General features: G+C 35.6%; 1 protein-coding gene across 1 annotated transcript; it reads left to right on the top strand.

The window, feature by feature from the left end:
- The first annotated feature begins 1,021 nt into the window (after positions 1 to 1,021).
- Positions 1,022 to 19,401, top strand: LOC139355388 (protein eyes shut homolog). The gene is made up of 3 exons (XM_071096053.1): positions 1,022 to 1,164; positions 4,349 to 4,463; positions 19,146 to 19,401. The coding sequence occupies exons 1-3, from the start codon at positions 1,022 to 1,024 to the stop codon at positions 19,383 to 19,385; spliced, it is 498 nt and encodes a 165-aa protein (XP_070952154.1). The 3' UTR covers positions 19,386 to 19,401.
- The last annotated feature ends 6,969 nt before the right edge of the window (positions 19,402 to 26,370 follow it).

The raw sequence follows: 26,370 nt of genomic DNA on the forward strand, positions 1-26,370 counted from the left end.
AGTTCAATTGTTCTAATTTTTAGTTCCCACAAACAAGTGAGAAAGTTTGTCTTTCTATGCCTGGTTTATTTTACCTAACATAATGACCTCCAGTTCCATCCATGTTGTTCCAAATGACAGGATCTCATTCTATTTTATGGCTGAACAGTACTCCATTGTGTGTATATGTACCACATTTTCTTGATCTATTCATCTATTGTTGAACACTTAAGTTACTTTCAAATCTTGGCTATTATGTACATAGGTGTACCTGGAAGGAAGGAATGGAATCCAGGAAACAACAGAAAAACGTTGGAAAATTCTTTAATTATTGTTTTGTTAATAAAAGCTGAATTCCTTAAGAGATAAGATTGAAAAACATATGTTCAGTGTCCAAAATTTAGAAAATACAAATAAGCAAAAGACACAATTTAAAAATCATCCTCTGGCCAGGCACAGAGGCTCATGCCTACAATCCCAGCTCTTTGGGAGGCAAAGGCAGAAGGATCACTTAAGCCCAGGAGTTCAAGACCTGCCTGGGCAACATAGTGGGACCCTATCTCTACACACACACATACACAAAAAATCATCTTCATTCCCAGTGAAACAGGAAAGTTCCCCGATTCCCCTCACAGGACGTGTGACAAGGATATGGCTCCCCTGTTTGGTCACCTTGCAGCTCAAATCCCTAGAAGTAGCATGCAGATAGGCAGGTACAGAGGCCAGGGCGAGTGCTCTGGGCTCTCGGCCCCGTGGTAGCATCTAGGGGTGGGTGTCTGTGACTCCCAAAACCCAAGTGGGCATGTGTTACAGTGTGCTCCTTTAGCTTTGTTCTCTGTGGGTGGCTTACGTGTTAATCAGCTCAACGGACCCTCTGCCCTATTGCAAGGGCAGGGGGCCAGTGTGACAGCCTTCTGTATCCTGAGCTCTTGCCCAGTGTTCCAGAAGAATCAGATCATATACAGGCTCAAAGGAAGAGTGCAAGGTTTTACTGAGTGCTGGAGGTGGCTCTCAGCAAGATGGAAGGGAGCTGGAAGTGGGGATGGAGTGGGAAGATGGTCTTCCCCTGGAGTCGGGCCACCCAGGGGCTGGACTCTTCTCTGACAGCCCCCAGCCAAACTCCGCTTGGCATCCAGACATCAGTACTATTCTCTCTTTCTCTGCTACATTGTTCCACCATGGCTGGTCTGCTAGTCTATTGGTCTCGACATTCAGCTGCTTCTGTGTGTGCCTGCTAAGGTCTCAGGTTTATGTGGGCACAGGATAGGCGGTATGGTGGGCCAGAGTGGTCTTGGAAAATGCAATATTTGTGCATGAAAATAGGAGTGTCTGTTCTCATTTAGGTTCGTGGGCATAGGCCCAAGGGTGGAGCCCTTGCCAGGAACCCTGCCCTTCTCTACCCAGCATTTCCCTGCCTGCCTCCCATATCACGAGGATACAGAGATAGCCACTGTTAATATTAGTAGAAGTAGCTCTGGTATTATCTTCTGCATATTTTTATTAAAATTATCTTATGTAATTCAAATTACATGTATCTCTTTTTCTATTTCACACAAATGTCTTTCTGTGTTATTATTATTCTATTGTTTAAGAGCTGGATAAATTATTTAAATTACTTGATTTAATTAATTAAGAAATGAACTCTTCTTTTTTTTACCTTTTTGCAGCCCTTTCATGTGTTTTAGATAACCTGAACTTCCATTTGGGCAGGTCTTCTAAAAATCTACAAATAAATTGTCTTTTCCAAATCAGAATGTTTCCACCAATATTGCTAAGTATACCTAAAAATTGTAAATCTAAAGTGCAAAAATGTTAAGGACACTGAAAAAAAAGTCCGTTTCATCGAATTTTAGTTTTTAAAATAATGCAACTTGAGTATTTGATTTTGAATTCCATTATGAGCAATATTAGTAGAAGTGGATGAACACTTCAACTTGACTGTGTAATTTATTTTTACAAAAATCTCTTTAGAGATCCCTGTCTAGTCAGCAAATAATTGCTTTAACTTGGATTTTAATATTAACACTGAATGATTTATGTACATTAAATAATGTGATTCTCACTAACCATTTATGAGCTTAGAATGATTATCTCCCTTCCGTGCATAATCACACTTCAGGGAAGAAAGGTTAAGTGGTTTGCCTAAGATCACTCAGCCAGTCAACAGATTATCTCAAAATATGATCCTTAAGTCTTTAAATCATTAGACTCAGCAATACTTGAGAGGCATAAGGGATATGCTCTTAGGCTTTTCCTCAAATGATTTATGTGGCATAATATCTCATTTGTTTATAGGGTTTTTTGTTTCTTATGACACAATTTGGTCTATAAGCAAGCATGAGACATCATAAAAGTGAACATAAGAATCAACATGTGGAAAAAATTCTGGGAGACTTAGCATATCAATTTCCAACATAGTTCATAAACCAGGGAGATAATATAAACCATCATTTGTGGAAGGGTCGGGGGAGAAAAGAAGGAATAACAGAAAGCAAATAGAGTGAATAGCTTACTTTGGTGGAGCTTCAGTTCCAAGTTAGATTTCAACAAGCTCTGAATGAGAAAAGCAGAGATCTTGTGCATTTCCTGAGAGCAATTCTCTCCATCTCCAGTATAAAAGCCTCCATACATATCAACCTGGCCATATCCACACTGATGGCAAATATGCTTCATATATTTTTACAGTACAAAATTCACACTAAGTGGGAAATTCTTAGAATTCAAGAATTTTTAACAGTGATCTCATCAGAATTAGAAATGACCTTGGTAAACTAAAGTGGAAGCCAAAAAGGTAGTGGAATGATTTATTGGAAGGATCATATCAGATTCTTATTACCCAGTAGGCGAGGAGAAGGAACCAGCCCACAGCTGTGCGTTTAAGAGGGGTAAGAGAAAGAGGAAACTTAGGAGTTTTTTTTTGTTTGTTTTTTAATTCAATTAAGTCGACAAAGTTATTTTAAGAAAAATTATTACTATTTAACCAATAATTGTTTAATAAAATTGACTTTTTGTTTGAAAAATAAAATGACCAGCTTCTCCAGGTCTGCCAGAAACTTCTCTGGTTTTAAAACTGAAAGTCCTGCAGGGCACGGTGGCTTACACCTGTAATCCCAGCACTTTGGGAGGCCGAGGCGGGTGGATCACGAGGTCGGGAGATCAAGACCATCCTAGCTCACGCAGTGAAACCCCGTCTCTACTAAAAATACAAAAAAATTAGCCAGGCGTGATGGTGGGCACCTGTAGTCCCAGTTACTCCGGAGGCTGAGGCAGGACAATGGCGTGAACCCGGGAGGCGGGGCTTGCAGTGAGCCGAGATCTCGCTACCGCACTCCAGCCTGGGCGACTGAGCAAGACTCTGTCTCAAAAAAAAAAGAAAAAGAAAAAACTGGAAGTCCCATGTCCTGGGAAATGCCTCAGGCCCAGGCAAACAAGAAAGTCTGGTCAAAATAAAAAGTAAAAAAAAGTGTGATCATTGTCCAAAATTTAAAAAATACAAATAAGCAAGAATGAGAAATGAAATCATCCACACTCTCAGTATGCAGAAATAGCCACTGTTAATATCAGTGAACGTATTTGTATTATCTCTATGAAATAAACTTTATAACAATGCAAGTTACTATTGTTACAACAGGTGCCGGGGTAATATTGTTTGAAATTTTTTTAAAACTCTAAATAAACTGTTTAAAAAGTATGCCAAGTACCTTAGTATATGTACCTTTTCATATGATTGCATCATTCTATAAACTGTGATAAATTTTCAGTTGTGTATTGACCATTTCTGCTATTCATTCTACAAACTCCCTTAACCTTATACTTTTCTTTATCTCTGAGATACAGTACCAGCCGGTACATTAGCAGCATGCTTTCTGAGTTCTGATAACTGTATCACAGTGTAATCTCACTACTCAGGGGTATGCAGCCTTTCATTTCTTATTCCATTTCAATTTCCCTGTAGGCCAGGGAGGGGAAATTTTTACCTAGGGAGTTTAGCATCATTTAACATTGATGTTACTTGTCCAACAATCTCCTACATGAGTGAGACCATATGTCAACCCCAGTTAGCACTTAAAATTTATCAATATCTACTTATATACATGAAGTTCTTTTTATTCTGTGGGAGGTTTAACTTTCTGAAAGTATTCCACGTCCAGTTTTAAAGTCAGTAGGAGAGAAGGAAAATAAAACGCAGTGTTAGAAAAGAAATACATCCTTTATCTACTTGAAAATGTCCACACTTGGCTGGGGCCATATTTCAGGATTGTTGTGATCCAGAAAGTACCTCTCTCAATGAAGAAGCACTTACTATCCACGTGTGAAGTTACCCCTTTCTTGCCAATAACACATATCATAATGGCCTCTTCTGTTTTAGGTTTAGCCACACAATGCCTATTGGCAGCCCTGGAGTTGTTTGTATGATTGAAATGACTGCAGATGGAAAACCTCCAGTACAGAAGAAAGACACAGAGATTTCCCATGCCTCTCAGGTAGGTATGCAAATATCTAGTTCCAAACACTTAACTGTGCCCTCAGTATTTCAGATAAGTATTTTTTACATTACTAAGTAGTAATCCTATTTCTTAATTGAACAGATTCCTTGTAAAAACTCTCAACAAAGCACCAGAAAATTCAACTCATACTTTAGGGATGATTAAATCTATTTAATGTTGCCTGTCACTATAAAAGTTTTATCAAATTTAACAATAAACTTATTTTCCTTTCACACTTTGAATTTAATATATTGTGCTTGACTCTAAAAAAAAAAAATAAAAGACAGCTCCAGAGTGGAGAAAGATTAGCAAAATATGCCAATTTTTTAAAACTTGTGTTTTTATAACATATGATAGTACTTACACTACTTAAAAAGGCCGTTCCCAGTCTTACAGATTTGCATTGGCCAGAAAATTTCTCTTAGAAACATTGAATGAGTCTAAATTAAAAGAAGAGAGAATGTCTGTCCCTCCAGAGACCAGGCAATTTGCTGAATTCTTTCAGTTTTAATGATGTGGTTGGTTACATTCTTCTTAGTGTAACTTTATCGCAATACATTTATGGTAAAAATTCCTGGTTCGTTTGATCATCATGGAGAATTAATCTGTATAATTAGAGCTCTAATTTTGGTAGACATTAAAGCTGCCACTATGCACTGCCTTAATGATTGGAAATTTCATTTTATTTTCATTTCTTCTATATAGTCTCTTGAACATATATAGGCATCCAAAAGAAACACATAATCACATCTAACATTTGTATAAGCACATTATATTTTCCAAACTATGGCCTTAAATATTATCTCATTTAATATCTGCAAGAACGCTGAAAAGGTAGAATGATTCTCTCTTTTCTACAGCTGAGGAACACTGAGTATCTTTTCTGACCAGAATTGTATAGTGATAAGAAAGGAGACTCTACCTCAGGCTCTGTTTCCCAGCGCTTTTGTGTTCCTTTATAAGGCACTGTACTGCTCTTCATTTGCTACTGCAGCTGACTCAAAATTGTTCAAGTGGGTTGTTAGGGTAGGAATAAAATTGTTTTTAGGTTTTAAAACGTCATTCTAGATCCCGAGAGGGCCACACATTTAGATTTAGACATGGAATATTCAAGCAGTGGAAAATATATGAGTCACTCGTAATGAAAAATGGAAAGCATTCAGTATGACTACATCTTTATTCACTCCTTAGAGTTGCCCATTTTTTATATTGAAAGATCTGTATTTTCTTATGAATAGCAAAAAATATGCTACTAACTTCTACATTAATGAATCACATATTTAACAAATAGAATCCAGTAAATGCTCAATAAATACCTTTTTGTTAATACAAAAAAAAAAAAAAAAAAAAAAAAAACTAGCCGGACGAGGTGGCCGGCCCCTGTAGTCCTAGTTGCTCAGGAGGCTGAGGCAGGAGAATGGCGTAAACCCGGGAGGCGAAGCTTGCAGTGAGGCGAGATCCGGCCACTGCGCTCCAGCCTGGGCGACAGAGCGAGACTCCGTCTCAAAAAAAATAAATAAATAAAATAAATAAATATATATATATATCCTTTTGTTGTTGAAAATGTTAAATAGGACATATTTATAGCCTCTTTGACAAATCAGTTACCTTGCCCTTTAGGCTGACCAAATGAAATACCAATCAGAATGCTGCAAGCAATGCGCATGCACACGCAGAGACTAACACAGGGGAGTAGAATTTACTATATCAATGGAAAATAATCCGGATAATTTTAGGGTGGTAAAGAGAGAATGAATGTAGGCACTCTAAAGCCTCAATGGCTGTTCCCTGCTGCCACTACAGGAGCTGTCACATGCTTTTATAGCTCTCTGCCTCCTTAAGTTTAGCCCAACTCAAGTGCTCCTAAGCCTGGGTGAATCACTGCTGCCTTCTAACTTGTGTTAACCCCAAAGCTCAATTTGGTCACTCTTATGGAGGCTATATGTGGTGAGATTCTCTCAGATAGACTTCAGTCCTAGAGTTATGGTATATTACAGCCTCTAAGGGCCAACCTCTATGGCACAGGCCCTTTCTCTCCAAGTTCTGGCAGGATCTTGTCTGAGAAAGAACACCTAAAGGTGGCTTCCAACTGTGAGTTATACCTTTTCTACTGCCTTTTCCTCTTACAGTGGGAGAATGATGGAGGTTTGTGGAATAAAGATACAAGAACTGAAAATTTTGCGAGCTGAAGCTATTTAATTTTAAGAGTCATGGACTTTGGCACAAAATGTCAAAATAGGTTCCAGCACTGCCTCTACTCATTATAATTTAGTAGGGATTGTTAAGTATATTCAAAGAATCATTATGTACAAGATAGTATTTTTCAGTACATAAACCCAAAACAAAGCCAGATTGACACCGAAGGGTCTGAAATCTGAAATGTGATATTCTAGATTGGATAAGAAAAAACACCTATAATAATTTGGAGGGTTTTTTGGTAATTTTGAAAGTAAAAAGTAAAAATTTATTCTTAATTCTGAAAATAATAGCCAAAATATATGTTCCAGATACCGTTCTAAGCACTGTTCATATTTTAAATTATTTATTTAAATTATATAAAAAATACGAAGTAAATACTATTATTATCTCCAAATACAGAGAAGGAAAATAAAGCACAAAGGGGATGAGTTTCCTGCCCAATATCACACCGCTATTTGGGGATTCAAATCCAGACATTCTCACTAGATAGTGCATGCTTTTAACCAAAACTATGTGGTCTCACAACATTTTATATGATATTTACTTTTTTTTATTTCTAATGTGATTTATTGTTTTCTTTTGTTTTTAAGTTCTGGGATACACGTCCTGAATGTGACATATGATGTTTTCCTTTATTCTATTGCAACTATTACTAAGCAACAAAATTTTATGTGTACAGTACATTACTGTTAATTACATATGCATTATTATAGAACAGTTCTCTAGAACTTTTTCATCTTATCTGAAACTTTATACTCATTGAAGAGCAACTTTTCATTTCTCTCTCCCTGCAACCTCTGACTACTTTCTGCTTCTATGAGTTTACTTTTTGTACCTTATCTAAGTGGAATCATGCAGAATTTGTACTCTGTGGCTGGCTTATTTCATTTATCATAAAGTCCTCAAGGTTCATCTATGTTGTACCATATGACAAAATTTCCTTCTTTTATAAAATTAAATATTCCATAATATCTACATATATATATCGTTTTCCTTTATTGTATTTTTAATTGACAGATAATAGTATATATTTATCAGGTACAATGTAGTGTTTTGATACATGTATACATTGTGGAATGATCACATTAGACAAATTAGCATATCTATTACCTCAAATATTTATCATTTCTTTGTGGTAAGAAATTGAAAATCTTCTCATTTAGTTGTTTTTAAAAATGTTATTATTAACTGTAGTCACCATGCTATGCAATAGATCACCAGAATTTATTCCTCTTATCAAATTGTAAGTTTGTACCCTTTGACCAATGTTTTTCTTTTTTCTGTCTATCCCCATTCCTGACCAGTCTCTGGCAATCACCATTGTACTTTCTATTTCTATGAATTCAACATTTTTAGATTCTACATATAAGTGAGCTCATACTATACCATATTTTCTTTATTCATTTATCAATTAAAGGACATTTATGTTGTTTCTATCTATTGAATGATGTGAATAATGCAAATAATGCTACAATGAACATCCAAGTGCAAATAATCTCTTCAATATCCTATTTCCAATTCTTTTGGATAAATACTGAGAAGTGGTATTGCTAGATCAGATGGTAGTTCTATTTTTAATTTTTTGAGAAACCCCCATACTATTTTCTATAGTGGCTGTATCATCTTACATCCTGACCAACAGTGCTCATAAATTTCCATTTCTCCACATCCTCACCAAGACTTGTTATTTTCTGGTTTGGGTAATAGCCATCCTAACAAGTATAATGTGATATCTCATTGTGGTTTTATTTGCATTTCCCTGATGGTGAGCATCTTTTCATATACCTGTTGGCCATTTGTATGTCTTATTTGGAAAAATGTCTATTCAAGTCTTTTGCCTATTTTTTAATCAGGTTGTATTGGGGTTTTGTTTGTCTGTTTTGTGTGTTTGTTCATTGCTATTGAGTTATAGAAATTCCTTGTATGTTTTGGATATTAATTCCTTATCAAACATACGGTTTGTAAATATTTTCTCCCATTCTGTAGTTTTCCTTTTCACTCTGTTAATTGTTTTATTTGCTGCATAGAAGCTTTTTAGTTTGACATAGTCCCACTTGTCTATTTTTGCTTTTGTTGTGTGTGCTTTTGGTGTCATATCCAAGAAATCATTGTCAAAACTAATGAAGTATTTTTCCCATGTTTTCCTCTAGGGGTTTTATGGTTTGGGTGTTAAGTCTTTAATCAACTTTGAGTAGATTTTTATGTGTAGTGTAAGATAAAGATCCAATTTTATTTTTTCAGTTTTCTAAATCCTTGCTTTTTAAATTATACCATTACTTTCTCATACAATAAAGGGATTTCAGAAGAAACAAAGGAAAATATATTATTGATTGTCTTACTGATTCAGTGAAAACATTATCGTAGAGCTGAACAAATTGATTCCTGATGATGAGTAGGGGTTACCTTCTTGAAAATAGTTTCCTGTGTGGAAAATATTGTGGAAAGTGGTCCAGAGTCTTCCTTAGAATGTGAACTTGTCTTCATTCTTTTGTTATTATAGTCAATATAACGGTCAGTAGAATGTTTGCAATCCAAGATGTTGCTGAAGCTCTACTGTCAGGAACTGCCTTAGTGAAAACTAAAGGAATTCAAGGCCTTTCGGGGTCTCTCAGTTACTAGTGAAAGATAATTTACTTGTGACTAACAGGGCATTCCTGGGGCATTCTTAAAATGATGAGAATCCTTGAGAACATGCACTATTTCCTACTCCCATTAGAGTAATTGTTGCATAAGCAGATTTAACATATTTATCTGTTCCTACTTACGGTTTGCCACTAGACTGATGTATCAGAATTTTAATGCCATATAATTATATATTGTAAGTTAAAGCAGTGTAGCATACTGGTTGAGAATAGAATATTTTACATTTTATGATATCTTCAGTGACTGTACCTCAGCTAAGTTCTGAATTTTCTACTACCTCAAGACATCTTTCAGATATATGCCAAATGCTTGCTCATTATAAAATGACACTCTTTTGCATGTGAATACCCAGTTTTCTAAAGACCATTTGTTGAAGATTATTTTCCACACGCACCCTTTTCAAAGATCATTTGACCATGTGTGCATGCGATTTTTTCATAGCCTTATTATGTTTCATCGGTTTATACATGCCTTTATGCCAGCACCATACACTTTTGATTACTATAGCTTTGTACTATACTGTGAAATCAGGAAGTGAGAACCTCTGCCATTTTGTATTCTTTCTCAAGATTGTTTTGGCTATTTGGCATCCTTTGGTGCCATACGAATTCCAGCATTGTTTTTTCAATTTTTGTAAAAATATCTTTGGAATTTTGGTAGGGATTGTATTGAATCTGTAGACTACTTTGGATAGTATGGACATTTTATTGATGTTCCATGAATGTAAAATGTCTTTCTTATTTATTTGTGCCTTTTTTCTCTTTCAAGAATGTTTTATAGTTTTAAGTTACATGTTTTTTGCCCTCTTAAGTTTATTCTTATGCTATTTTATCCTTTTTCGTGTATTATAGATAAAATTGTGTTCTCAATTTATTTATGATAGTTAATAATTAGTCCATAGAAGTGTAATTAATTTTTTGCTGATTTTTGTATCCTGAAATTTTGCTAAATTTGTTAGTTCTAACAGTTTTGTGTGTGTGCATATATGTCAGAGACATTAAGGTTTCTATATATATTATAGTGTCATCTGTGAACAAAGATAATTTTACTTCTTTATTTCTTATTTGGATGCATTTTCTTCCTTTTTTTTTTTTTTTCTTTTGCCTAACTGCTCCAGCCAGGACTTCTAGGACTATGCTCAATAAAAGCAGTGAGTGGGCATCCTTATCTTGTTCTTCAACTTGAAGGAAAAGCTTTAGGTGTTCACCATTGAGTATGATATGTATTCTGTTGAATTAATTTCCTCCTAATCCTAATTTGCTGAGTATTTTTTCATGAAAGAGTTCTAATTTTGTAAAATGACATTTCGCATTTATTGAGATGATCCTGTGATTGTTATCTTCCCGTTTGTTAATGTAACGTATTATTACATTCTCCTTCCTGTCTTACAAGACGGCAGGAAGGAGAATGAACACAAGAGGAACTACCAAACACTTATAAAACCATCAGATCTCAAGAGAACTGCCACTTTCACAAGAACAGCATGGGAAAACTATCCCCACGATTAAATTACCTTGATCTGGTCTTTCCCTTGACATGTGGGGATTATGGGGATTTAGGGGATTACAATTTAAGATGAGACTTTGGGTGGGGACACAAATCCTAACAATATGAGCATGGAATATATTTTTCCATACTTTCACTTTCTGATTGTATGTATCCTTAAATCTAAAGTGAATCTCTTGCAGGACAAGTTTTCTTGAACCTCCTTTCCTTTCTTGCTTTCTTCCTTTTTGACTTTTTAGTGACATAACTTGATTTTATTTTTTGTTTTTTTGTATCTTCTATGGGTATTTTTTATGGTTACCATGAAGCTTACACAAAATATTTTATAGCTATAGCAGTATATTTTAACCTAATAATAACTTCAATAATGTACTAAAACTCTATTCCTTTATTGCTCCTACACACACACACACACACACACACATACTTTATGTTATTAATCATAAAAATAACTTCATTTTATATTGTGTACATGTTAACATATTTTATAATTATAGTTATTTTATACTTTTGCCCTTAATTTCTAAATTCCTAAAGTTAGCATGCAATATACCCATGTAACAAACCTGCACATGTACCCTTTGTATCTAAAATAAGTTGATATCTTTCAAAAGAAAATATTCCAGAATAAAAACCATAAAAATAACAATACAACTATAAAAAATAATGCAAACTAAAAATAAATAAATTCCAAAATTTATTTACACACCATGATTACAGTATTACAATATTCTATATTTGTATACACATTTACCTTTATTAGCAAGTTTTATACTTTCATAAGTTTTTGTGCTGTTGTCTAGTATCCTTCTATTTCAACTTGAAAAACTTCCTTTAGCATTTCTTGTAAGGAAGATCTAATGATTAAATCCCTCAGTTTTTGTTTATGGGGAAAGTCTTTATGTCTTCTTCATTCTTGAAGGACAGTTTTGGCAGATACAGTATTCTTGGTTTGCAGGTTCCTTTAAAAAATTTTTAGCACTTTAAATATATCACCCTTTTCCCTCCTGATGTGCAAGGTTTCTGTAGAAAAAATCTACTGATAGTCTTGTGGGAGCTCCCATTTGCATGAAAAGTTGCCTTTTTTGTGTGTCTTTTAAAATTCTGTTTTGGGCTATAATATGTCTCAGAGTGGACTTTTTTATGTTCATTTCTGTTGGACTACTTCAGCTTCTTGATTCTGGGTGTCCATTTTCTTCCCCATATTTATGAAGTTTTCATTCATTATTTCTATGAATAAGCTTTTTCTTGTTTCTTTCTCTCTTCTCCTTTTGTGACATCCAAGTGATCTGTCTTTGAATTTTATGATTCTTTCTTCTGCTTGACCAAGACTGCTGTTGAACTTCTGTAATGAATTTTTAAATTCAGGCATTACAGTTTTCAGCTCCAAAATTTTTGGTTGGTTCTCTTCCATATTTTCTCTCATTTTTGATATTTTCATTTTGTTCAGCATCACTTTTCTGTCTTCATTGAACATTTTCAAAATGGTTACTTTGAATTTTTTGTCAGGTAATTCATATAGATCTCTTTTTAAAGGGTTGTCTCGTAGAGATTTATTTTGTTCCTTTGATTATGCCATGCTTTCCTCTGTCTTCCTTTGCTTTCTAACTTTGTGGTGGAATCCACACATTTGATAAAACATCCACTTCTTCTAGTCTTTTTGGACTGGCGTTTTGCACAGGGAAAGACCTTTAACCATCAGTCTGCAGTCCTCTCAAATGTTTCCTATGGATGTGTCTTCTCTGAACTTGTGCATGCAGACTCCAAATTAAAGTGATTTTCCAGTTTCTTTTTTCAGGAGCTCATAATCTCTTGCTCCCTTTACCTTCTGTATATGGTACTATAGGTTCTCTGGATATGCTACAAGCTGCCCATCTCTCTTAGTCTCAGAAGCCCTCAGACTTCTAGAGTATGCCAAGTCCCATTAGCACTCTCAATCAAACAAGATAGAAATTAGTCTCTTGCAGCCTTCTGAAAACCAGAACATTGGGTACATGATCCACTCTTTTACCCACTCTCTCCTGAGGGAGAGGTCACCAAGCTATGCCAGCCTCTGTCTTCTCTACCCTGGGTCCTTTGAAGCAGGAATAAGCCTCCAAACACTCTTCTTTTCTCAGTAGTCCCCAGATATTGAGAGTAAGCCAGGTCCCATCAGCATTCTGAGACAAGTGAGACAGAAACTAGTGAGACAGAAGCCCCCCAAAAGCCATAACACTGGATGCATGCCCTAATTCTTTACTTTACCTCCCTGGTGAGAAGCTGGAAGGTGAGAATTTTCTCTGATCCCATGCTAAGCCGGGACAAGAGACTGTGGTGAATGAGTGCATACCTTTGCTCTTAGTGATCTCCAGTGTGGTACCCTTTCCGGAGTCAGAAAAGGCAAAAGCCAGTCACTCAGACAGCTCCCCAAAGAGTCTGAATGCTGGACATGTTTAAGTCTTCTGTTTCCCTTCCCAAGTCAAAACTGGGAGCAAGGAGTTTTCTCTTCATTATGCCATGCGATGTTAGGGAGTGGACTTGTAATGAATGAATGCCATAAATTTTCCTTACAGCTTTGATATAGCTGGCTTCACAATCACCTGACATGTGGGACCCTCTTAACTGTTTTCTAAATCCTCACAAAGGGAATCGGTCCATGTATTTTTGTTGCATCTGTGTCTCCACAGGGGAAGGAGGATCTAGGGCTTCCTATTCTGCCATCTTGCAGACCTATATGCTATTATTTTGCAACAATTTTTTTATTATTTCATTCTCTAAATTATATTTAATTTCTTTATGGACAAGAGTAATCCCACATACTTCTATTTACACTTCCCTAGATCAATGTGTTCACAAAGTAGCAACTCAGTTTATCATTGTTTCTCTAAAGTTTAGTTGTCCCTTCAACAAGGTGAGGAGATACTATTTTGAGAACATTTCCTAGCCTAGAAAGCCTTAAGAATCAAATATTAACTGTGCATTATTGATCATAACATCAATAATAACTTCACTCATATTTATCAAATTTTTAAAGAAATAAACTTGTGTGAGCTACTGTCCTATGCACTATGCCATATATATATTAAATACAGAAGGGTATATTAGAATAATAATATAACATTTATTCTGAGTGGGATCTTACAACGACATCCCATGTGCTGAATCTAGCAAAATATCGAGATTCTAAGGCAGCAAAACACAGGGAAAGAGGCCTAAAGACAACTAGGAGACTGAGGAAAAGCAGGATTGGATTTCATGAAACAGGGTCATTTGTAAAAAACGTGCATGAAACTTCCTATTTTCAAGGCACTTCGATGGACGCCCAGAATCCCAAGATAATCAGGGCGAAGGCTCTGTCCTAAAAATAAATATAAATTAACATAGAAGATATCATATGCTCACAGATTATTATACTTTAGGGCAAAGTAAGAGAAAGAGAGGGAGAGAGCAATCCTTTAACTGCAAAAGAATGGGAATTTTGATAAATATTGCTTGTTTTATTTTTTATCCCTTTTCACTTATTTCATTTAAATAATTTTTAAGAATTTAAGCTTTTTTAACATGTGAAAAGTTACTTCAATAAATCCTTCTGAAACACTTTATCCAACATTTCTTATCCATCTTTATTCCAAAACTTAATGTTTCTGATTTTAAATTTGTTTCTATACAATTCAAATAAGGTTAAAAACCAAAAATGGTAATGACTCTTAAATAAAAGCCAGTTTGTTTCCATTGTAAGTCATCATATTCTTAAAGACAAGTGTAAGTGATAATTAATTTTAACCAAAAAGTATTTTATAATCATCTCCCCATATTTTGTTAACACAAGTCATTTAATTTCAGACACAGAATTGAGGATGTAAAATAAAAGTAAACACTGAATCAGGATATTAATACAGAAAGATATGCAGTACTCCAACATCTAAATTTAAATTAAAACAAAACAAAAAAATAAATAGGACAGCTTCTTATCTACCCTCTCTCCTGCCTGCTGGATTTTAGAATTTTACTTCCCCTTTGCCTATTTTCTTATTTTATTCGTATGTATTATAAAAGAATAAATATATTCTTCCTTTAAAAAGAAACTCTGAAAGGAAAGGAAGTGTTCATTTCACTCCTGTCAGATATGGAGTCCTTTTCCCTCAGTTATCATTGATATTTTTTATTATTTTCGTAATTCTTTCTTGATTGTCCATGTCTGTTCTCTGTGCTTTTATCTTGTAACATCATATCTTGATGTCAGACTTTACTCTTCAGAGTCTGATTCACAAGGAATTATTAGAAAAGACTTATTTTAAAGATCCATCTCCTTAGGAATAATTATACACACACAAGTCATCTCTTGTATAATTGAAAGTCTGAGAATAGAAGAAGTCGACCATTTTAATGGTTATGTATGTGTAGCCAACAGCATCTGCTTTTTTAGACATTTCAGGACTCCAACTAAGCATGAGTCTCACATCAGAAAAAATACAAGAGCCATCTACTTCCATTGTTTGGGTGTTTTTTAATGGTCTAATAAATCATTGATAGCTCTATAGACTTTCCTTCATACCTTCCTACTACCGACAGAAAAGGAGAGTATTCTTCCATTCTCTACCAGTTTTGTGCTAAAACAGCACACTTGTCAAAACAGTGAAAGCTTCACTGTTCCAGGTGTGTGATCAATACACAAAGATGTCAGAGATCCACGGTAAGAGGAAGGTCACCCTTTGGATGCAGTCTGAAAGTTCATGATAGTTCCCAGTTGTATTAACAGTGGATCACTTACCTTAGCTGATAGACAGGTCTGCTAATAGTTTGCAGAATGTGAAAACAAACAGAAATACACCTATGCTATGTGACAGTTCTATTGATACATCTTGAAAGTTTTAGCTTCCACCATAACATCCCCAAAGATAGTCACCCTCTGGGATCCAAATAAGAAGAAATACTCAGGAAAAAAAAAAAAGAACTAAAGACACCCTTAGGAGCAGAGACTCAGTCTTCTAAAAATAACCAGATCTCAAATATAGAGTTAGTTTGACTTGTTATGGGTCATGGAGATGCTTTGCTCTTCCTAGAATTAAACATGCTTCTGCTCTCTAAAAGTACATCCGCATGAAAACAGCACATATTAGTATAAACGTAAAGCAATATTGCTGGGCATCTCTCATACTCTCCTCCCGCCAGACCCCTAACTTAATGATTTGGCTTTAGTTTTTTTAATTCTGGCAATGACAGTGTTCCATTTTATTGTATCTGTAATACCAATTTAAATACTTTTCAGATGTCAGCTTGAGGTATGAATGTGTGTTTTGGGAATTGGGATATCAGAGATGTTTCTCACACAAATGTTGCTGCATCTACTTGCCATATGCCTAACAGCCCTGAAGAGCAGGGTCTTATTTCCAGATTATTTAGACTTCAATTGTAGCTCATAAATTCTTACAGAGAGGATCTGCATTTCATGTACATCTAAATTATGAGAATTCAATTATATATGTTGCTGAGGGTAGGAAAGTAGAAATCAAGTAGCAACTTAAATCATGTATGGTGATTTTAACATCATTCTGGTCAATGCGCATAAGCTCTGCAATGGACATCAGATGTGAGAAGTTAATTTATTGTACTCAGTATCAGTTTCCTCTTGTGTCTGACAGTGGTACATCTCACCACACACTGGGGGGTTCTAGGGTTTTTATACAACATGACATGAAATGCCAGCTTCACCTACAGCTGCACTGAAAAAACAGCAAGCTATTCCAAAGCTGGAGGAAATATGTAGCTGTGTTGGAATCATCTGGAGAAAGCATGTTAGTCTCCAATGTGGTGACTAAAGGATTTCCAAAGACAATTTAGCTTCTACGAAATATTCATATTATTTGCCATCTTTAGAACTAACTCCCTTGTAAGATGTGGCCCTGATGTATTGATCAAATAAAGGTAGATCAACACCCTAATTTTACAGAGTCTCTGTATTCTACTAATTTTCTATAAATGGCTTGGTTGCCTTTAAGATGGTGTGACTTCTTTTTTTTTGTTTTTTAACTTTTAGGTTTGGGGGTACATGTGAAGGTTTGTTACATGGATAAACCACGTCATGATGTTTTGTTGTACAGATTATTTCATCACCTAGGAATTAAGCCTAGCACTCAATAGTTATTTTTTTCTGCTCCCCTCTCTCCTCCTACCCTTCACCCTCAAGTAGACCCCAGTGTCTGTTGTTTCCTTCTTTGTGTTCATAATTTCCCATCATTTGGCTCCCACTTATAAATGAAAATCATGTAGTATTTGGTTTTCTGTTCCTGCATTAGTTTGCTGAGGGTAATGGCTTCCAGCTCCATCTATGTTGCCACAAAAGACATGATCTCGTTCTTTTTTATGGCTGCATATTATTCCATCCATGGTGTATATGTACCACATTTTCTTTATCCAATCTGTCATTGATGGGCATTTAGGTTGATTCCATACCTTTGCTATTATGAATAGTGCTGAAATGAACATTCAGGTGCATGTTTCTTTATGGTAGAATGATTTCTATTCCTTTGGGTATATATCCAATAATGGGATTACTGGGCCAAATGGTAGTTTTGCCTTTAACTCTGAGGAATCACCATACTGCTTTCCACAATAGCTAAACCAATTTACACTCCCACCAGCAGTGTGTAAGTGTTCCTTTTTCTCTGCAACCCAGCCAGCATCTGTTATTTTTTTACTTTTTAATAGTAACCCTTCTGACTGGTGTGAGATGGTATCTCATTATGGTTTTGATTTGCGTTTCTCTGATGATCAGTGATATTGAACTTTTTTTCATATGCTTCTTGGCCGCATGTATATCTTCTTTTGAAAAGCATCTGTTCATGTCCTTTGCTCACTTTTAAATGGGGTTGCTTTTCTCTTGTAAATTTGTATGCATTCCTTATAGATATTAGACCTTTGTAAGATGCATAGTTTGCAAAATTTTTCTCGCATTCTTTAGATTGTCTGTTTACTCTGCTGACAATTTCTTTCGCTGTGCAGAAGCTCTTAAGTTTAATTAGATCCCACTAGTCAATTATGGCTTTTGTTGCAATTGCTTTTGGTGTCTTGTCATGAAATCTTTACCTGTTCGTATGTCCAGGATGCTATTGCCTAGATTGCCTTCCAGGGTTTTTATAGTTTTGGGTTTTACATTTAGGTATTTAATCCATTTTGTGTTGCTTTTTGTATATGGTGTAAGAAGGGGACCAGTTTCAGTTTTCTGCATATGGCTAGCCAGTAATCCCAATAAGATGATGTGATGTTTTTGTGTCTTCTCAAAGCACGAGTCTTTTCTTGATCTGATTTTGGAATAAAATGTGAATTAAGGAAGTGAATATTACTCAAGCAAAGTTCTACTTCTCATGCGTCTTATGTTCAAATTTTGGAGAAAGGAAACGGTAACATTTTCAATTTTCCAAGCACTATTTGCAAGCACCATACATTTTGCTCATATTTTAGGATATTTATAATATATTGTGATTACCTTAGTTTGTCAGGGTTGCCATAACAAAGCACCACAAACTGGGTGGCTTAAACCACAGAGATGTCTTACAGTTCTTACAGCTCTGGAAACTAGAAACTCAAGAACTGTAGGGTTCTTTCCATATGATGACTTGAGAAAGATCTGTTTAATGCCCCTCAACTCATTTTTGGTAAGGTGTTGGCAATATTTGATGTTCCTTAGCCCATAGATGCATCACCCTGATCTCTGCCTTTTTGTTCACATGGCAATCTCCCTGTGTGCCAGTTGGTCTGTATCCAGCCTTCTTTATAAAAGTCCTAAAAAAGACTATTGTCCTTATAAAAGTCCTTATAAATGTCCAAAAGATCCTATGGATTATAGGTTTGTCTTATTCCAGTATTGACCTCATACTAACGAATTACATCTGCAATGACACTATTTTTAATTAAAGTCACACTCTGAGGTACTAGGGATTAGAACTTCAATATATGAATTTTGAGGGAAAACAATTCAACCCCTAACAACAATTAGTTAACATGGCTTTATTTTCTTATTTAGTTATTATTTGGGAATGTTCACACTAAAATGCAAACACATCAGCTCGAAAAATCATTTCAAAGTAATCAATCAGCGAGTTTTACTGAGTGTCTAATTTTCTGCTAAATATTATTAGATACTGTTAGAGATAAAAAAGAGATATAAAAAAGAACCATTTTCTAAAACAGTCTATCTCCCCACCTAGTAGAAGTGACAAAACTAAACAACAGCAGCAACCTGTTTTACACTGAAAAACACATTAAAACACATCTAATTACAGAATCAAACATCCTACATCTTTTCCACATAATCTGACAACACCCTATTTTTTGTTGTTACTTTTTCTACAGGTATATTTTGAATCAATGTTCCTTGGTCATATTCCTGAAAATGTTCAAATTCATAAGAAAGCAGGTTCTGTTTATGGATTCAGGGGCTGCATTCTAGACCTTCAAATAAACAACAAAGAATTCTTTATCATCGATGAAGCACGACGTGGAAAGAATATCGAGAACTGCCATGTCCCTTGGTGTGCTCATCATCTGTGCCGCAACAATGGCACCTGCCTCAGGTCAGTACTAGACTCCTGATTCCCAACCTACACTGCATGACTCCAAATTCTTAAAACAATAAGAGCCAGCAGCATTGTCCTCTGAGAGAGGGAAAAGACAAGTCCAGGACTCTCAAGTTTTTCTATGTATCACCTAGACTATGCACACATGTGGTATATTCTTGTTTTTCCAAAGAAATGTACATATTGTAACTCAAGTGACAAGAGATTCTCAGACTCTGACAATAACTAGGTAACTAGACCTGGTTTTGGCAATTTCAAATGCATCCACATTTTTATCTAGGTGTTCCAGCTTTTTATAAATATGAATGAAAGGCTATTATTCATTGGTGATGATTTTGATATATTTATTAATTTTTATATTTGTTTTTTATTCATCTGCCAAAAAAGAATCTGCTTAGATTGCTAAGATTAGAGATGAAGAAAAAATTATATCTGTTTTCTCTTTTTATTTGCAATCCTATATCTTTTTGCTTCTTGAAGCAGATTTATCATGCTTATAAACTTAAGAAGATTTTAATTAAAATTAATTTTGCTCCACTTAAATGTCTTAACTGAATCAACCCTGAGGGAGTCTCATTTGAACAGTGTAAAACACATTCCCAATTTTCTTCTGTCATCTGAGAATTCTTTATTTTGGGGCTACAAATAATTACAGAATGGAAGCTGAAACAGATACAACTTACAATAATTCAAGTCAAGGAAAAATTGACCAAATCACACAGGAAATATTTTAATTAATTAACCTCAGTATTTTCAAGGGGCAAGTTATCAAGCAGTCAATAATGACTCCATAAAAGTAAGTATCTCCACACATAGTGTAGAAAAGAGAGAAATTTTATCAATAAAAACAGGATTAAAAAATGGTAGACAGAAACAAGCTCTGATAGTGATCGCTAGAATAGAAAATTTTAAAAAAGAGGGAGAGAGAAAGAACCAAATCACAAAGACAAGAAACAGAGGACTGGACAGGTATGATAAAATCAAGGTGATGTATCTACCAATCGCAGAATGACAGTAATAAATTTGGAAAAAAAAAAAAAAAAAAAGCATGGTTAGTGGAAGAGAGAGTTTCTTAGAGTGTCTAGAAATTTGGCTTCTGATTCACTGTGTAAGTATGCGACTTACACAGTGAATTTATACAGATTTATACATTGGTACAATAACAACAGCAACATAGACCTATTGAACATAAGTACCACAGATACAGATTTAAAGAACTAAAAGAGAGTAAATCTGGGGGCTGAGAGTGAAGATATCTCCTTGACTATCATCACTTTCCTCAAGGCTTTACTCAACAAGTATTTTGCTTTATAATGGACCCACTAATACCCAATTGTTTTTCAAAATCTAATAATGCAAAAATAATTTAGCAAGGCAACCTTCAGAATCCTGCAAAAGGACTTGCAATTCTGTTGAATTAAGCAAAACAGAAACAAGAAAAAACTTCTCTACTGACGTTGCTAATGTCTGAAATATTTGTGTCATTCAACCTAAGTAAATATTTTCCATGAGGCTTTATTACTGATGAAATTACAGAAGTGACGAGAACTGTGTTTTCTCCCTCCCTATATGTGGTGAACACACTCTCCTATGGCCCTGCAGTCCCCCTCCTGTTGTTCATGCCTTTGTGTGATCTTCCCTCCTTGACTGTGGATGAGACCTGTGACTTGCTTTTAACCAACAGACTATCCAATAAACTAAGGTGATGAGATGTCACTTCCAGGATTAGACTACATAGAAGTGTAAGCTGTAAGTTACAAAGAGATTATCTCTTTTGCTGCCTTTGAGGAAGCAAACAGCAGTTTGGGGAAGGCCCACATGACAAGGCACTGAGGCAGCCTCCAGCCAATAAGAAGCAAGGAGTTGAGGGTGTCCCTTGGCTGACAACCAGCAAATATTGAATCCCTCATTCTTACAACTGTGAAGAATTGAATTTTACCACCAACCACATAAGCTTGACAATGGGCCCTTTCCCCAATCAAGACTTGAGATAAGACCCCCAACCTAGCCAATACCTTTACTGCAATGTGAGATTCTTATGCAGAAGACCCAGTGAATCCATGCCCAAACTTGGCTCTTGGAAACTGTGAGTTAACTGTTAGTATGTTCTTTTAAGCTGCTAAGTTGGTGTTAATATTGTTATTCAGGAATAGAAAACTAATACACTCTCATTTCCTGGAAAAGTGTCTAACATTATCAACTCAGAAAAATTGGTAAAGATAAGGTTTATTTTAGAACATTAACTTTCTGATATTTTGTAAGCCAAGTACATGTTAAATAAAGTAAACCTCTTATCTGCATGAATTAAAGAACATCACATTAATTCCAATCTCAGTTATTTAATATGTATTTGAAAATAACAATAAAGATAATCATCCTAACAGGATATATATAAGCAGTCCTAGATTTATTTATACTTTATATATTGATTCTCTTAGACTTATTCCAACAAACACTGCCTGAGAGCCAACTAAGAGCCAAGGTATATGTAAATCAAAGACGTATATTCAAAAAACATAAAGAGTTTTTATTCTAGTGTGGAAGCTCTATCAGCTCTTCAGGACTTAAGGTAAATTTTCCCACAAAACAAATTGTATCTGTCAGTCTTCATCATGTACATTATCTCGCCTTCCATACTCATTTCTAAATCTTTCAACCTCTCAACCACAACTCCAGAGAAATCTACTGGAATGTCAACTGATTAGGCATGCACTATTTAAAGACTTGCAGATCTGTATGTCCCTTTATATTGCTGGCCAAATGGAGATGTAGCAGTTGTGTATCATTAAGTATAACACTTATTCACATCTTATGAACAACATGCTTTCTATCTTGATTGCCAGTGCTCAACTCCTGTAAACTACTACTTACACCGTTGCATATAGGACATGCTGCTCCATAGCAGCTATGACTTATATTCCCACAATCACCTTGTGTACTCCAACACATGATACACTGGAGTTGGCCAGTTCCAGAATAACAATTTTTTTTTTACCTCTTGAAAATATCCAAAAAGAGATGCCTATAGTATATCAGAAGTTTAATATAAGAGAACAGACAGCTATAGGACCACGGAGGAGATTACCAGAATAAGAATACTGTCTTCCCACCAATACCCAACCCTACAGCTAGCACTCCAGCAGTCTGTGCAGTAATCCAAAAAGGAGAACCAGAAAATGTACTGAAGAGGAACGTAGACTCCCAATGAGACCATAAGCAGTTTCAGCTCATTAAGAAGAACACGTTTCAAAGAGGTAGGACACAGAGGGCTGTCACCATGACTAACTTTCTCCCTCAACAGATGCATACTCACACTTGGCATACACAGAGCAGTGTAGAGTCTTCCAAGAAAGAAATTTAGAGAAACCCTGTGCTACTGAGTGAGCCCATTCTGATTTTGACAAAATGGATCTGAACTGACTTCATGATTTTGGTAACTCACTTCCTGTCTATGTTGTTAGCCAAAGCCAAAGGTTCTTTTTCTTTCTGCTGGCACATCATAAAGTGGATTTCTCCAAAATCTTCTAAACTCTCTTCCAGTCCTTCTCACCCTTTGGCTTTGTTTTTTTCCCCTCAGTTCATGCCATGTGACCTGATCTCACTCCTGAGCCCATCTAGGCAGAGTTCTAAACTTCCCTTGTCTTTCCTCCTATTTTCTCAGAAGAGAAAATTGGATGCAAGACAGCTTTCAAAATAGCAGATCAATTTCAATAAGATGTGTTAATATTCAGCCTTTCTGGATTCAGGGAGGATGGACAAGATGGCCTGATGAAATTGTTTATAGGCTTATACGTTATATTACTTTACTTTCAAAGTAATAGACTGTTTATGTTCAGAATAAAAGAATGATTATTACAGAGACAGGAAGAAAACCCTTTTACCTCTCTGCTTGCTCCTCTCAAAATACGCAGATACTGATGTTTTAATACTGTAGCATGTATGCATAAAGTTTTTACTTTGAAATACACATAACAATTCCTCATCACAGTTTAATCGTTCTGGGCCAGGACTCTAATCGAAAGGTTGGGGAATGTTTCCTAATGGGGTATATGAGAACCTTAAGAAAGAGAGACTTTTCAACACACACACACACACACACACACACACACGGGCATTCTAATCTGTATCTCCTGAAAACACACGCCTATTTTCCCCGATAAGTAAAGAATAATAGTGTTACAATATGAGATAACCCCTAAAGAAACCAGCTCTCTACGCAAGAGTGGGGTAGTGAATGAACAGAGTTTCAGAGCCATAGAGTTAGACCTTAGGGTTCACAAAATGAAATGCTGTTACAATGGATATTTGTAAGCAAAATCATCACTAATTTTTGTACCTTGGTTGATCTAATTTACTGCCGTAAAGTGCTGTTCCTACACTGTCTACAAATGTAATCTGCTTAGAAGAAGACAAATTTCATGTTGAAAAGTATTAAGGAAAGTAACACTTCAGCAGCTTTACTGAGCAAATGTCATTCTGCTTTGAGTACCATCACAAGTTTCTGGACAGTGTCCAATCTTTTTTCATTTTGTTATAAATCTGTACTAGAATTTTCAAACCCCTGTGGTTGCTCATTTCAGAGAAATCCAAATTGCATGTAGTGAAATTCAGTTTAGAAAGTGATACAGAAGGGTTATTCTGAGTATCCAAATCTCTATGGACTTAAAACAAGCTGTTTCCAAAAGGGCATAGGAAGGTTAGTAAATTAAACGATAATATTTAAATCACTTTCCCCTTTCTGAGCCATATGTTTTTAAATAAATTAAACAGTAATTAAAAGGAACATCAGGTTTGGGAATATACCCTATATAACCACGACACTAGAAACTTACATCACTGACATTACAGTAAATAATTATTGAGACGTTAATTTTAAATTTATTCTTAATTTTACCAGGACCTAAGCACATATAAATGTATTTTATCATCATTGAAAGTCAATAATTTCCACATCTCAATGAATCTGCTTTCTATGCTTCTAACTGTTCTCATAGTTTTTATTCATCACTAACCAATGCTATCCTCCATGTTCCAAGGCAGAGGCTAGCAAACATGTTCTGTGATGGGCCAGATAGCAAATAACAGAATATGTATTGCAATAACTTAACTCTCCTATTGTAGCAGGAATGCAGCCACTGACAAAATGTAAACAAATGGATATGACTGTGTTGTGACAAAATGTAAACAAATGTAAACAAATGCATATGACTGCAGTCACTGACAAAATGTAAACAAATGGATATGACTGTGTTGTGTTCCAATAAAACTTTATTTACCAAAATAGGTGACTGGCAGGATTTAGCAAAAGGTCACCATTTGCATACCACTGCACTAGGGCAACAAATGGATAAATTAGTGTTATTCAACTAATTGAGCTAGACTAAAGAAATCAAACCCAATTCAAATGAATAATGTTTTCATATTAAGTAAGCTTCAAACAGGGTACGTATTTGTTTAGCATTCGGAAATTATTATTCTCAGTATCCCATGTGAACAGAGGTGAGTTTCTTTCCTTTATTCTTTACTTTTAATCCATCTTTCCCTATTATCTCATTTTGTAGACTTTTTTTAACATTAGTAGAAAGAAGGCAGTTTTTTTGTGATTACTGGGGTTTTTAGTTTCCAACTCGTTTAGCGCTTCAAAATGAGGTAGGAGTCATAAATCGAATTTGAAATTGCAATAGTAAGAACTGATATCCGGTTAAAGACAGGATATCAGGTCTTAGCTTTTCCATTTGTTCTGTAATAAGTTGCAACCCCTCACAAAATTTTTGCCTGTCTTCATTGTCATTTCACAATGTCATGTAGCTAGGAATAACCTGCTGAGATCTTTTAGTTTTTACTCTGTATCTAGTCCAGATTACCCCTAATCTAGCTCAGCAGTCTACCCTATTCTTCTAAATACCACAGGAAAAAAGAGCCTATTTCAGATCAATTTCTTATCACACATTTAGACTAATGACATTTTCAAATATTTAACCCTTCTTCTTAACTGCTACACTTCTGTCTGTAGTCCATATCTTTGAAATTGTACATAGGATTTAAGTGTCCCTTGTGCTAGAAGATTATATTTAGTTAGATTCTTCTCAACTGTAAAAGTTTACCAGTGAACCTCCAAACATCTCCCACTCTAGGCAGCCGTTGTTGCTAGAGAAACAGCGGGGGGAAATGCCAACCAGGTTTTGGGTAAGAATTTAGAAGCATATATGATTTCATAGTTTTCGCTCTCTTTCTCATCGTGTTAACTAATTGAGTATTTAAAGTGTTTTCTACATAATTCATTCACTAAAATCAGTCTCTACGGTATCAAAAGAATGTTTTCTTCTTTCATTGATGGTGTACATACTCTGTAGGTCTCCACTTTATTTTCCCTTACTGGAATATCATGCAGGTTCCAGAGCCTTCTATGTATGTTCACATATTAAATCATCTGGTTCAGACTGCACTAATTCAAAACTTCTATCTCATATCCAATTTAGTGGTCATCAGCCCCATGTCAGGTTGGACAAACTTCAAGTTCCAGAATTTAGAGTGGGGAAGGAATGTAATGCATTCTTGATTTCTTTCTATCCCTCTTCTGTTTCTAGTTTCTCCAGTTTTGGGTCTGGCTTGGGGCAGGAGGGATTTGACTGAAAAATATTGAAAGGTTTTCTTATGAACTGGTGCCATTATGGTTCTGTATTGATTTTCTACTCCCTGACACACAAACTCAGTGTTGTATCTCTTGTCAGATACATGCAGGAGTCCTCATCAAGCCTTGCTCCAAGGGCCACTCTATGGTTGCCTGAGGGGAGAAATGTTCTCTGGTTTGTTTCTCTCCGCCTAGTCCTTCACAGCTCCTTGCCTGCTGACATCCCCTCACCCAGTAGCAGAGCTGGCTTACCTCGAAGCTAATGAAGTTTAAGAGGCCCTCAACCTTGCACATGTCTTTCTGAGACTGGGAGTTGCTAGGAATTGCAACAATTTCTCACAATTTCCTTTGGGAAGGGAAAGCAAGTTCA

The sequence above is a fragment of the Macaca nemestrina genome, chromosome 5 (assembly GCF_043159975.1).
Source record: "Macaca nemestrina isolate mMacNem1 chromosome 5, mMacNem.hap1, whole genome shotgun sequence".
In the NCBI taxonomy this organism is placed as follows: domain Eukaryota; kingdom Metazoa; phylum Chordata; class Mammalia; order Primates; family Cercopithecidae; genus Macaca; species Macaca nemestrina.